At 37.4% G+C, this 13,018-nt stretch overlaps 1 protein-coding gene across 1 annotated transcript in view; it reads right to left on the reverse strand.

Annotated features, from left to right (window-relative positions):
- Positions 1-9,145: 9,145 nt before the first annotated feature.
- Positions 9,146-13,018, reverse strand: part of LOC116983368 (probable phospholipid-transporting ATPase IM) — a 170,873-nt gene continuing 167,000 nt past the window's right edge. Inside the window, exons 28-29 of the mRNA XM_033037133.1 lie at positions 12,706-12,836; positions 9,146-11,052 (exon numbers count right to left, since the gene is read on the reverse strand). Coding sequence (XP_032893024.1) covers positions 10,813-11,052; positions 12,706-12,836 — 371 coding nt within the window. The 3' untranslated portion in view covers positions 9,146-10,812. The remainder of the gene's footprint in view (positions 11,053-12,705; positions 12,837-13,018) is intronic.

Below are 13,018 nucleotides of genomic sequence, written 5' to 3' on the forward strand. Positions count from 1 at the left end.
CCTGCTGGCGGTCTTCACAATCCTGTCTAGTTGGTGCCGTTCATACGCCTTGCAGCTCCCGAACCAGGAAGTGATGCCGTAGGTTAATGTGCTCTCGATTGTCCCCCTATAAAAAGTTCGTAGGTGTGTAGTGGGGAGACCTGCTTTCCGTAGTCTTCGGAGAGGGTGTAGTCGCTGCTGGGCTCTCTTGACCAGTGCTGTGGTGTTGGGCGTGGACATCAGGTCATCTGACAGGTGGAGTCCTAGGAACTTCACGCTGCGGACCATTTCCACATCAGCTCCATCGATGTGCAGAGGTGTATGGTGTTGTTTTCCCGCCCTCCTGAAGTCAACCACCATCTCCTTAGTTTTTCCCACGTTGAGAATGAGGTTGTGGGATTTGCACCATCCTGTGAGCAGCTCCACCTCCATCCTGTACGCCGACTCATCATTGTCACTGATAAGACCCACCACTGTTGTGTCATCAGCGAACTTGTTGATGAAGTTGTTGTTGAGTCTAGCAGTACAGTCGTGTGTAAGCAGACTAAACAGCAGGGGGCTTAGGACACAGCCTTGGGGCGAGCCAATGCTCACGGCTATGGTTTTTGATGTCCTACTGCCCACCCTGACTGTCTGCTGCCGTTGCGATAGAAAGTTCAGGACCCAGTTACATGTGCCAGCATCAACCCCCAATAGCTCCAACTTCTCCACCAGCTGCTGCGGAATGATTGTGTTAAAAGCAGAGCTGAAGTCTAGGAAGAGGATCCTGGCATAAGTATTTTTTTCCGATCAAGGTGTGACAGTACTAGGTTCAGTGTTGTTGAGACTGCGTCCTCTGTGGATCGGTTGGCTCTGTAGGCGAACTGCAGTGGGTCTAGGTCGGCAGGTAGACTATTTTTGATATGCTGCATAACCAGTCGCTCAAAACACTTCATTACTATGGGTGTTAGAGCCACTGGTCGAAAGTCATTATGGCAGGCTGGGTTTGGTTTCTTCGGGACAGGGACGATGGTGGCACTCTTAAGACAGTTGAGCACTACTGCCTGGCTGAGTGAGATGTTAAAAAAGTCTGTGAAGACATCTTTCAGTTGCTCGGCGTACTCAATTGCACTCACGGATAGTTTGATCTGATTTAATTAGATTGCATGCAAACAAAAGCTTTTCACTGTACCTCAGTATACGTGACAATAATAATCCAAAATCAGTAATTCTTGTTTCTCCTTTCAGATTGGAGCTGCACTGCACAACGTGTTATAGAATAACAATGGTTATTTTTTATTGAACCAAACACTAGTGCGTGAAAAATTATTGCAGAGGTTCAAGGATCAAGGTTAATAAATGTTGCTATACCAGCACATCCATATTTGAAAATTAATAACATATGATTAGATTCCATTTAACCTACATTTTCCTGATGTACAATTCCTGAAACATGTAACTTAATTGAAGTTTTGTATAGTTCAATACCTCGTTGCTTTTGCATGTAACATCAACAGATGCAACATAAATATTTGATATTTCTTTTCCTTTCCCGCATTTACATTCTTGGCCATTTTAATTGCATGTCAGCATGTACATATTCTGCACACCATTTGAAATACTTGTGCATATAACAATTACCTAAATTTGATTTGATCGTTCTATTTCATTTCCTCCATAATCAATTGGCACATATTCTTTCTGCTGAAAAGAAGAAATAATTCTTACTGATCCTCCTGCAGTGTCACGCAGTCCTTGTCTCAATTTTCCAAATATGTTAAATTACACCAATACATTACACCAATTCTTAAATCCTTACATTGGCTCCCTGTATGTCAGAGAATTGATTTTAAAATCCTGCCGCTCACCTATAAATCACTACATGGTTTAGGGCCAAAGTATATCACTGACATGCTTCCACTATATAAGCCTTCTAGACCGCTAAGATCTTCTGAAACCAATCTGCTAGTGATTCCCAGAGTAAATACAAAACATGGGAAAGCGGGATTTAGTTACTATGCATCAAATAGCTGGAATAAACTTCCTGAAGATTTAAGACTTGCCTCAACTTTGACCACTTTTAAAACAAGACTGAAAACTTTTATGTTTACTTTAGCTTTCAGCTAAATCTTAACTACATTGCACTTTTAACTTTTGCACTTTTTATAATGCATTTTTAATTTTGCTTTTCTTTTCTTTTAGTTCTTCTATTTTATTTCATTTTATTATTTCATTTATTGTATGACATGATTTTATGTGAAGCACTTTGAGTCTGCCTCGTGTATGAAATGTGCTATATAAATAAAGTTGCCTTGCCTTGCCTTGCCTTGGTGTAATCAAAAATGTAAATGGTGGTCCCAAATATATGTGCATAATACTTATACACTGGAAACAGTGGAAATTGAGGATCCATTTTCATATCAATCAAAAGTCATGTACTGGTAAGAAAATAATCATAAAACAAAATGAGGCAAGAATACATATCTAGAATGCAAAGTAGATATTATGTTGGAAAATACAGTAAATAAGCACTGCACCTGTACTGCCTAGGTGAGGTCTGACTGCTGTATGATTACATAGAAACATAGAAAATAGGTGCAGGAGTAGGCCATTCGGCCCTTCGAGCCTGCACCGCCATTCAATATGATCATGGCTGATCATCCAACTTAGTATCCTGTACCTGCCTCTCTCCATACCCCCTGATCCCTTTAGCCACATCTAACTCCCTCTTAAATATAGCCAATGAACTGGCCTCAACTACCTTCTGTGGCAGAGAATTCCAGATTTTACCGGGTTGTATGCAAAATAAAGAATTTCACTGTACCTAGGTACATGTGACCATAAAGTATAATTGAATTGAAATACTGTGAGAAATTCTGATGCTCACTTCAAGATCAGTACTGTCTTCTCAAGCTTGCAACATAGTCATATCAGAATCAGGATTAAATTAGTCATAGCTAGTCATGAGGCTCAGGATTAAATTAGTCATGGAGCTGTACAGCATATTAACATGGCCTTTGGCCTTGCACTTCATGCCAAATTGTTTGCCCATCTAGTATCCCATTTGCCTACATTTCGTCTGCTTCCATGCTTTGTCCATTTAAGTGCCTCGCGTAACATCTCTTAAACACAAGGAATGTATCTGATTACACTAATTCCTCTGACATCAACTTCCAGATATCAACCACAGTAATAAACTTTCCCCTCAAATACCCTTTAAAACTCCTTCCTCTCATCTTAACCCCTTTTATTTTTAATATACCATACCATGGCAAAAAGATTCAACCTACCCTGTCTATGTCTTATATGAAGGTAGTTCTGCTAAGACACTTGTTTCTACAATGTATATTGGATATTACACAATTGTAAATTAGGAGACGGTATTTGTATTACATGGACCTAACTGGTTATAATACAATTTTGATTGGGAACTAGGGAAACACTTAATACATTTTAGAAATTGTCAAGCAGAAAAAAGTTTCCACCGCGCAGAGGCCTTGGAAATTGACAAGCAATCACTTCCATTGATATGCCGCAAAACAATGTAACATACAGCCTTTAATATTTTTAACATGCTTTGACATAAATAAATTTATAGTTATTAAAAAGACCTTTAGTCTTAAAAATCCCATGAGGAAAATAACTTTGTTATTGCAAATCAGAAACTCTCCAGCCCTCAACTCCCATTTTCATCATTGACAAAATTGTTTTTACAAAGTGAATTTTCTATTACAAGAGGTTTCCAGGAACACCACTGTCGCAATATAGCAGTACTGCCTGTACATTGGAAACTGACAAACAGAAAAAAAAAACAATCTTGGGTAAAAATGTTTACGGGTAAAAACATTGCCGTCTCCGATGAACACTGTCTGCCAGTTTCACCAGTGAAATTGATAAGCAATCACTTCTATTGACACCAGATGTGGAGGCTTTTGAGAAGGTGTAGAGGAGGTTAATCAGGGTGTTGCCTGGAGTATTGTGGATTTAAGGAGAGGTTGAACAAACTTGGATTGTTTTCTCTGGAGCGTTGGGGGCTGAGAAGTGATTTGATAGATTTGTACAAAATTATGAGAGGCATAGGGAGATAATCAGAGTCTTATTCTGGAGTAGTTAAATACTGGAGGTAATAACTTTAAGGTCAAATGGGAAAAAACTAAAGGAGATTACCAAGGATTTTTTTTTACACAGAATGGTAGGTGCCGGAAACACTGCCTGGGCATGTGGTGAAAGCAGATACAACAGCAACATTTAAGACTGACACACGAATGGGTAGGGAATTGAGGGAAATGGATCAAGTGTCATTTAAATTGGCATTATAGTTGGTACAAATTGCCTGTTCCTGTGCTAGGCTGTTCCATTATATTCCTTACTGCCTTACCATTTACTGTGTATGCCCGACCCCTAATCTGACTTCCCAAAATGCATCACCTTACACGTGTCAGGATTAAATTCAATGCAACTTTCCATCTGACCTACAGTATATTCTGATATAACCTTACACCATTTTCCTCCACATTCACAACACCAGCAACATCTGTGATATCCCCAAACTTCGAACCCTCCAAGATAAACATTCAAGTTACCAATATGTTTCACAAACAACAAAGGTCCCAGCACTGATCCTTGCTGTACACCACTGGTCGCAGACTTTGATGAGAAGCGTGTCCTTCCACCACGGGCCTCTGTCTTATATCACCAAGCCAATGTTGGATCTGATTAGCCCACTTGCATTGGATCTCATGTGCCTTAACCTTCTGGATCAGCCTACCATGTAGACCTTGTCAAATGCCTTACTATTGTCCATATAGGCAAAATCTACTGCTTTGTGTTCTTCAGTCTTCTTAGTTACAGTGCCCTTCATAATGTTTGGGACAAAGACCCAGCATTTATTTATTTGCCTCTGTACTCCACAATTTGAGATTTGTAATAGAAAAAATTACATGTGGTTAAAGTGCACATTGTCAGATTGTATTAAATGGTATTTTTTATACATTTTGGTTTTACCATATAGAAATTACAGCTGTGTTTATACATAGTCCCCCCATTTCAGGGCACCATAATGTTTGTAACACATGGCTTCAATTTGTAATTGCTCAGGTGTGTTGAATTGCCTGCTTAATGCAGGTACAAGAGAGCTCTCAGCACTTTGTGTCTTTGTCTTTCCGCCAGTTTTTCCATCACCTTTGGAAATCTTTATTGCTGTTTATCAACATCAACAACGTTGTGTCAATGAAAGTCAAAGAAGCTAAAGACTGAGAAACAATAATAAAACTGTTGGAGACATCAGCCAAACCTTAGGCTAACCAAAATCAACTGTTTTGAACATCATTAAGAAGAAAGTGAGCACTGGTGAGTTTACCAATCGTGAAGGGACTGGCAGGCCAAGGAAGATCTCCACAGCTGGTGACAGAAGAATTCTCTGTATAATAAAGAAAAATCCCCAGACACCTGTCCGACAGATCAGAAACACTCTTCAGTTATGGATTTTGTCAATGACCACTGTCCGCAGAAGACTTCATGAACAGAAATACAGAGGCAAAACACTGCAAGATGCAAACCGCAAAAATAGGATGGCCAGGTTAGTTTGCCAAGAAGTACTTAAAAGAGCAACCACAGTTCTGGAAAAACGTCTTGTGGAGAGATGAGACGAAGATTAACTTATATCAAAGTGATGGCAAGAGCAAAGTATGGAGGAGAGAAGGAACTATCCAAGATCCAAAGCATACCACCTCATCTTTGAAACACGGTGGTGGGGATGTTATGGCCTGGGCATGCATGGCTGCTGAAGGTACTGGTTCACTTATCTTCATTGATATTACAACTGCTGATGGTAGTAGCATAATGAATTCTGAATTGTATAGACGCATCCTATCTGCTCAAGTTCAAACAAATGCCTCAAAACTCATTGGCCGGCGGTTCATTCTACAGCAAGGCAATGATCCTAAACATACTGCTAAAGCAACAAAGGAGTTTTTCAAAGCTAAAAAATGGTCAATCCTTGAGTGGCCAAGTCAATCACCCGATCTGACCCCATTTGAGCATGCCTTTTATATGCTGAAGAGAAAAGGGAAGGGGACTAGCTCCCAAAACAAGCATAAGCTAAAGATGGCTGCAATACAGGCCTGGCAGAGCATCACTAGAGAAGACACCCAGCAACTAGCGATGTCCATGAATAGCACTTCAAGCAGTCATTGCATGCAAATGATATGCAACAAAATACTAAACATGACTACTTCCATTTACATGACATTGCTGTGTCCCAAACATTATGGTGCCCTGAAATGGGGGGACTATGTATAAACACTGCTGTAATTTCTACACGGTGAAACCAAAATGTATAAAAATGGTCTTTATTAAAATAAAAAAATGTGCACTTTAACCACATGTGATTTTCTCTATTACAAATCTCAAGTTATGGAGTACAGAGGCAAATAAATAAATGATGGGTCTTTGTCCCAAACATTATGGAGGGCACTGTACCTCATTATCAAGGCAGATTATGTACAAATGCTGTATTCCCTTAAATTCAGAAGAATTGGGGGAATGTAGTTAAAAATATTATTTCATTTGGAAGACTTGAAGGAGGAGGCTTCGCATAAAAAAAGTTCTAATCATCCAAGTGGGTTAAGTGCATTGGAGTTTCTTCCAAAATCTCAGCTGATGCGGTTAATTTCCAACAGATCTTTGCCAACCAAAATTGAATTGATATATTTTGGAAGATGGGACCAAGGCAGTTAAATCGAAGTTGGTCCAAAGATCACTCATAATCTCATTGAATGGCAGAATGCTGATCTAAATAGCTTACCTCTGTTCCTGACCAAAATATAGCAAGAGTGAGAAAGCAGCCAATTATTGCAATATAATAATAATAAAAAATGCAAGGATGTGTATGAATGTGCATAACCACAGAGAACTGCAATCATATGCTATTATAATTGTGTGGGATTTAATAAAATACTAAAATATACATACAAAACATTTATCATCTTTGGCATTCAGTTCCCATGTATAAAATTTGAAATGTTTTTATCAGAAATATATTCAATGACACATATCTTACTTCAAACTATGAAACATGTTTGATAAACCTATTATTATTCAAGGAATGAAGAACCATACGTGCCTTTGTCATGATGAACTAACGTGCAACCGAATGAAGTGTTACTCCTTAATCTATCATAATCTCACATGACATTTTTCATTTTTAATTAATTGGAATTCAACATTTTTTGAATACATACACATAAACAATAAAATAAATTGTACACGAACATAATCACAGTTGTGACATTTTTATGATAATTCCTTAAAGAAGCTATGCAAAATTGGCAGAACTAAGCTCTCCATAAACAACGTATAAAACAAACAATGCTATCAATTGCTATAGTAAATTATTAACGGAAATTGCTTTATTCTAAAATTTCTTCTCACTTTTTTTGTTATGGATTCCACTCAATCCTTTGATTAAAATTATTGGTTGACTGCATTTCCCAGGTTAATGCATCCCCATAAGAAAAAAATAACTCTTTTTTTCTTCTGAAAAACTGATTCATTGTGAGTGAAAACCCACTTCATAGAAATGGTTTGTAGTTTCTTAATGGTAAAAATGGAGAAATAAAAATGGGACATTAAACATTATATGTATTAACACACAAGCATGCAGACCGACCTATTTATTGGTAGATTTACAGTGAAATTTATGGAGATCTAGTGACTCACTGGAAAATATACAATCGAAAGGTGTGGTGAAATGGGTTGCAGAAATATGCTGATTTCTGAGCTAGTGAACACCTAATAGATCCACATAGAGTCTGGATATGTCCTTTGTATATTCAAAGGTGAACCTCAATTCCTTTTAAAACATAAACATCTTGACATGACTAATATAAGAGGTGGCTCTAAAATATAGGTAAAATTAAAAGTAGAGTTAAGCATTTTCCTTTCACAAAATTTAATAATTTTCCTCATTTTATTCAATAATTTGATAGGCATTATGCTAATATTAGTTTGCTAATTAAAAAATACAAGCATGGAATATAAACAGGATGTTGTTTTCATTCCAACATGTACATTTATTAATACAAACAGAAAAATAAAATAACTTCCTAGTGATATGCAGAGAAAGTAAGGCACAAAACAAATATTTGCTCTACAATCAGAAATTACTCCATTCCTTATGTTTACATTTTCTATCTATGTTGCAGGTAGTTCTGCTATAATACGATAGTTGCATTCCTGAGACATTTCACATTATAGAAAATAGAGTTATAAAAACAATTGTAGCAATGAGAGTTTCAGACACAATAAGAAAGTATATTTTCCTGCAGGGTTTTCAAAAATAAAGGCTTTTACAATTGCAATTACTGCAAACTAAAAATACTGAATGCTCTATATTAGGTAGTTTAATAGAGTACCATTGCACAAGTGTCAGCAGAAGCAATTGATTGTCAATTTCAAAGCCAACCCACTATTAAAATACTAACTGTGTTCTTAGGAGACAACCAACTCTGATTACAGCAGGGAGGTTACATGGAAACGGTTTCTTTTTCTCCTGGGTTGGTTTTTTTTTTACAAGAGAGCTATTTTTCTGTTGTTCATTTCCAAAATAACTTTTACTTGGTTCTCTAGTTTCCAATCAAAATCTCGTTATGACTAATCTCGTTATGGCCCATATAATGCAAATACTACTCCTTAATTCATCATTAGTGTTATATCCAATTCGTGTTATGGAAATTTGTGTTATAGCAGAACTACCTGTATTTATTATTTCACTATTAAGAGCTCTTAAAGCAATTTACTTTTTTTCCCATGATGTAGCATGAAGTACCCAATACGACTTACTCTGCACTCATTTATCTAAGTGCTGAGCTCCTAATTTTCCTTATTCTTATCTGGTCAACTGATAAATTGATAATTTCCCAATATAAGGGAGAAAAAGAAAGTGGAACTGATATTTTCAGCAGTTACAATAGGCAAACTCACAACTATGTGTGACTTCTGAAAACTATCACGATCAAAAGTCCACACCTGAAATGACAAACAGACTATTCTCTCCACTTGTTAAACCTGATAAATGTTTTCCACAACATTGGTTAGTTAATATACCTGAGAAAAATGGCAGTAACGTCAAAATTCCTAAAGGCAATAGGGAATGAAGACTAAGAATGGAAACCAGACAACCCAGGCTTGCACATAATAGTGACCATAATGATAAAACTATGCTAACTATCATCCCACACAATTTATGTGTTGACTAGTTACTCAGCAAGATTTATAAATGCATAGAGAACTATATTGAAGGAAGATAGACTTGGTTTGGAAGACATGCATTAGAACACAGTGTATGCATGACAAGGATTTCAGTGTACCCATCAACATACGCTATCAAATGCACCTTCTAGTTGTAATAGAGTTCTTTCATTTGCTATGTTTCTTGGGATTGGATAAATTCATTATGTATATTTTTTTCTCAAGGTCAATATGAAGAAATGGATGAATAATAATGGATACCACTGCTGAATTGACTGTGGATAGTGCAGTAGACCTGCCAGGACTTACATATGTTAAAAAGAAACCACATCTGGACTTTAGGGATGTCATGAATTCAAAGCAAAATATTTTACGTCACATTATTAAGTTATCGTTCTTGTCATAAAATACACATTGGATTTTCCATTTCAATAACCGCATTGTGCCTTTCAGTTTGTAATTTGGGGCACTGTATCTTTTGGATGTCTTCAACCTTTCACCATTAAATTAACAAATCATTGATGCATGCATATTAAATGTTGATGTTACCACATCAGAGAGGAGTTCCTCCAAATTTTATTTTGTTCCATAGCTTTTTATGGGATTCTTGTGCAATATAAACCACTGAATCTATCTGATTGTATTTTATTAATTTAAATGTTTCTATTCTTACAACTAACCAGATAACATCATAAATTCTATCATGTACTCCAATTAAATGATGGAAAAGCCAAACTTATCCATCCAAAATGTTGTTCTGTATGTACGATGCAAACATCAACAGAGGTTCCTGGTGCGCACTATGACGTAACTCACACAAACGTTGGGTGCACAGTAGGGCTATTGGGCAGATGGAAAGCCCAATCTGGCATGGTTGTAAGGTCTTTATTGCCTTTTGAATGGGTCTCATCTGACTGATCACTCCCAACTGATTCTAGTTCCTCTAACTCCAGACCAATTAACTACACCAAATGTTGTTTCCCAATTGTCTATCAGATTGAAAAAAAGACACAAAGTGCTGAAGTACTTAGCGGGTCAAGCAGCATCTCTAAAGAAGATGGATAAGTGACGTTTCAGACATTAACTCGTGAAAGAATGCAATATTTCCAATTTCTAGGACATTCCAGTTTCCAACAAATAAAATTAACAATATAGATTTAGTTTGGAATCGACAGCCATCTTCTGAACCTCAATGATACTATAATAAACAGAATTTTCCCAAATCGGCCTCCTGATGAAACAGGTTTAGGTGGTTCCAGGAGACAGATAGTAGTTACTGTTGATCTCGGAAACAATGTGTAATTTTCACCTATGAGAACCTATGCTATTATGGGTAACACTGTAATCATTGATGTAAATCTCAGTTTCAATATTTAAAAGACTTTAAATTAGGGTATGCTCAAAATTAAAAGAAACCAGGTTAATGGCTGAGTTATGTATTAATACACCCGCTAGATTCTGATTTTTGTTTTATCTGTTCTGATGTAGACGTAGCATAAAATTCTTTACAATTCACATAAAAAGTCATTTATAGTCAGCACATTATTATACACGAATGCTAAGTATTTTCTTTGCCAATGGTCATCTTGACACATGAAATCAGTGTCATTCCAGTGTGGTTTTCATGTTTTGTTTCATTTGTTGTTTTGGATATTTTTCTTTATTAGCAGATGAAGGGATAAAATTCATAGATTTTATTCGCATATTCTTCCCTGAAGTAATGAGGGCACCAAAACCCCGTTGATGAGAAAAAGCATATGCTGAGCGACGTGTACTGGGCCTTCTCACGTATGAAGTAGTTTGTTTGGGAGGAAGCAGCTTCATTTGCCTCATTTTATATCGCAGCTATAAAGAAAGAAATTGCAAAGCATTCAGTAAATTTCCATCAATGAGCGGGGTGGGATCATGATAGACATCAATGCAAAAACTTGGAACAGGAACCACAAACTCCTTGATACAGCACAGTCTGGTTTTAACAGAGCTGAGATGAGTGACAGTTCTACTGGTGGGAAATGTGCTAGTCATTTAAGTGTTGTAATGAGCACCTGCATTCATTTCAACAATTATTGGGGTAGAAATTCATCCTAAATCATGTTAATTGCATAAAATATTAACGATCCTCTACTTTTAAAATATAATTCAAATTGTGGAACAGTTTTGCACTTCCAGCTTTCCTGAAAATTAAACAGATTATCATCTGATATTTACCTTGCCAAGGTTCATTTACAGATTTTCTTGGCTTTTGTGCCCAACACACCTTTGTGCTACCTCAGTAAGATAGGGAATGCAGGGGCTACTTGAAATTAGAGAAATTGTTCATACCGCTGGGTTGTAAGCTGTCCTAGCGAAATATGGGGTGCTGGTCCTACAGTTTGCTTGTGGATTCACGATGATAGTGTAGGAGGTCCAGGACAGAAAAGTTAGTATGGGAATGGGAAGGGGAATTAAAATGTTTGGAAACCAGGAGATTGTGTAGGCCAAGACAGACTGAAAGTATGTGTTCAGTGAAACGATCGCCCAGTCTGCGTTTGGTCTCACCGATATACAGGAGCCCACACCAATGAATGCAATAGATGAGGTTGGAGGTCAGTAAACCTCTGCCTCACCTGAAAGGAGTGTCGGGGACCCTGAATGGAGTCAAGGAAAGAGGTATATGGACAGGTGTTGCACTTCCTGCAATTGCTGGGGAAAGTTCCTGGGGGGGGGGGAGGGTGGTTTGGGTGGGAAGGGATGAGTGAACCAGGGAGTTGCGAGGGAATGGTCTCTGCGGAAAGCAGAAAGCGGTGGAGATGGAAAGATATGACTAGTGGTGGGTTCTCGTTGGCGGTGGCGAAAACGTTGGTGGATAATGTGTTGTGATCATGCATAATGGGGTGAAAGCTGAGGACTAGAATATCTTCTCATGCTAGGGACATCAAAAACAAGACCGCATGGGTTTAGGTGAGAAAGGAGCTTTTAAGAGGATCTGAGGGGCAAATTTAGTGTTTGATATCTGCAATGTGCTGCCAGAGAAGGTGGTGAAATTAGATACAAGTATTACATTTAAGAGCAATTTAGACATTAACTTAAATATGCAGGATATAGAAGGATCGAGGCTTAAGTGTGCAAATGGCATTAATAAGTACATGGGCAAAAATGTTGTGCAATTCTCTAAATCTTATGATTTACCCTGCCTTCCTTTATAAATTGTTTCTGTTGCATCCTCGCTACAGCCATTCCTTTATTTTGATAATCTGATCTAATTGAGTGATGCAAATTCTGTGAAACTCTCGGAGCCAGAGATACTACATGACAGTAGTGGCTTGCTATGCTCACGTATGAAGTACAGAAAACAAAATCTAATTATTAGAACAAGGTGAAAAATATCCTGTTAATAATGAGCCATACGAACAAGGCATCACATATGTTGGTTGGAGCCGGAGGACAGATATATGTTTTCATATAGGCATTCTTATGTTGTTCATTAAGTCAAATGTAACAAGTAACAAAGTAACTTACTTTATTGCTGAAAGTAGGTTTCAGTTCAGCAAAGAGGTATCGCAGAATAACAACTGGCAGGATACACATTATGGCAGCGAGGAAAATAGTCAACCATACAAGCGGTTGGTTCAAGGTATTCCTTGCAGTTCCTACACAAATAAAATGGTGTGTTGTATTGCATTAAAAAAGCTGCAATAATGAATAATTTAACTATTCATTCAAATACTTTCTCATTTGGATTTCAGCAGTTTTTAAAAAAATAAATATTTTCAATCTTTCTTGCTTTAACGTTCTGAGTTCACTTTGCTTCTTCTGTTTCCTTGATTTCTCA

The sequence above is a fragment of the Amblyraja radiata genome, chromosome 1, assembly GCF_010909765.2.
Source record: "Amblyraja radiata isolate CabotCenter1 chromosome 1, sAmbRad1.1.pri, whole genome shotgun sequence".
NCBI classification, from domain to species: domain Eukaryota; kingdom Metazoa; phylum Chordata; class Chondrichthyes; order Rajiformes; family Rajidae; genus Amblyraja; species Amblyraja radiata.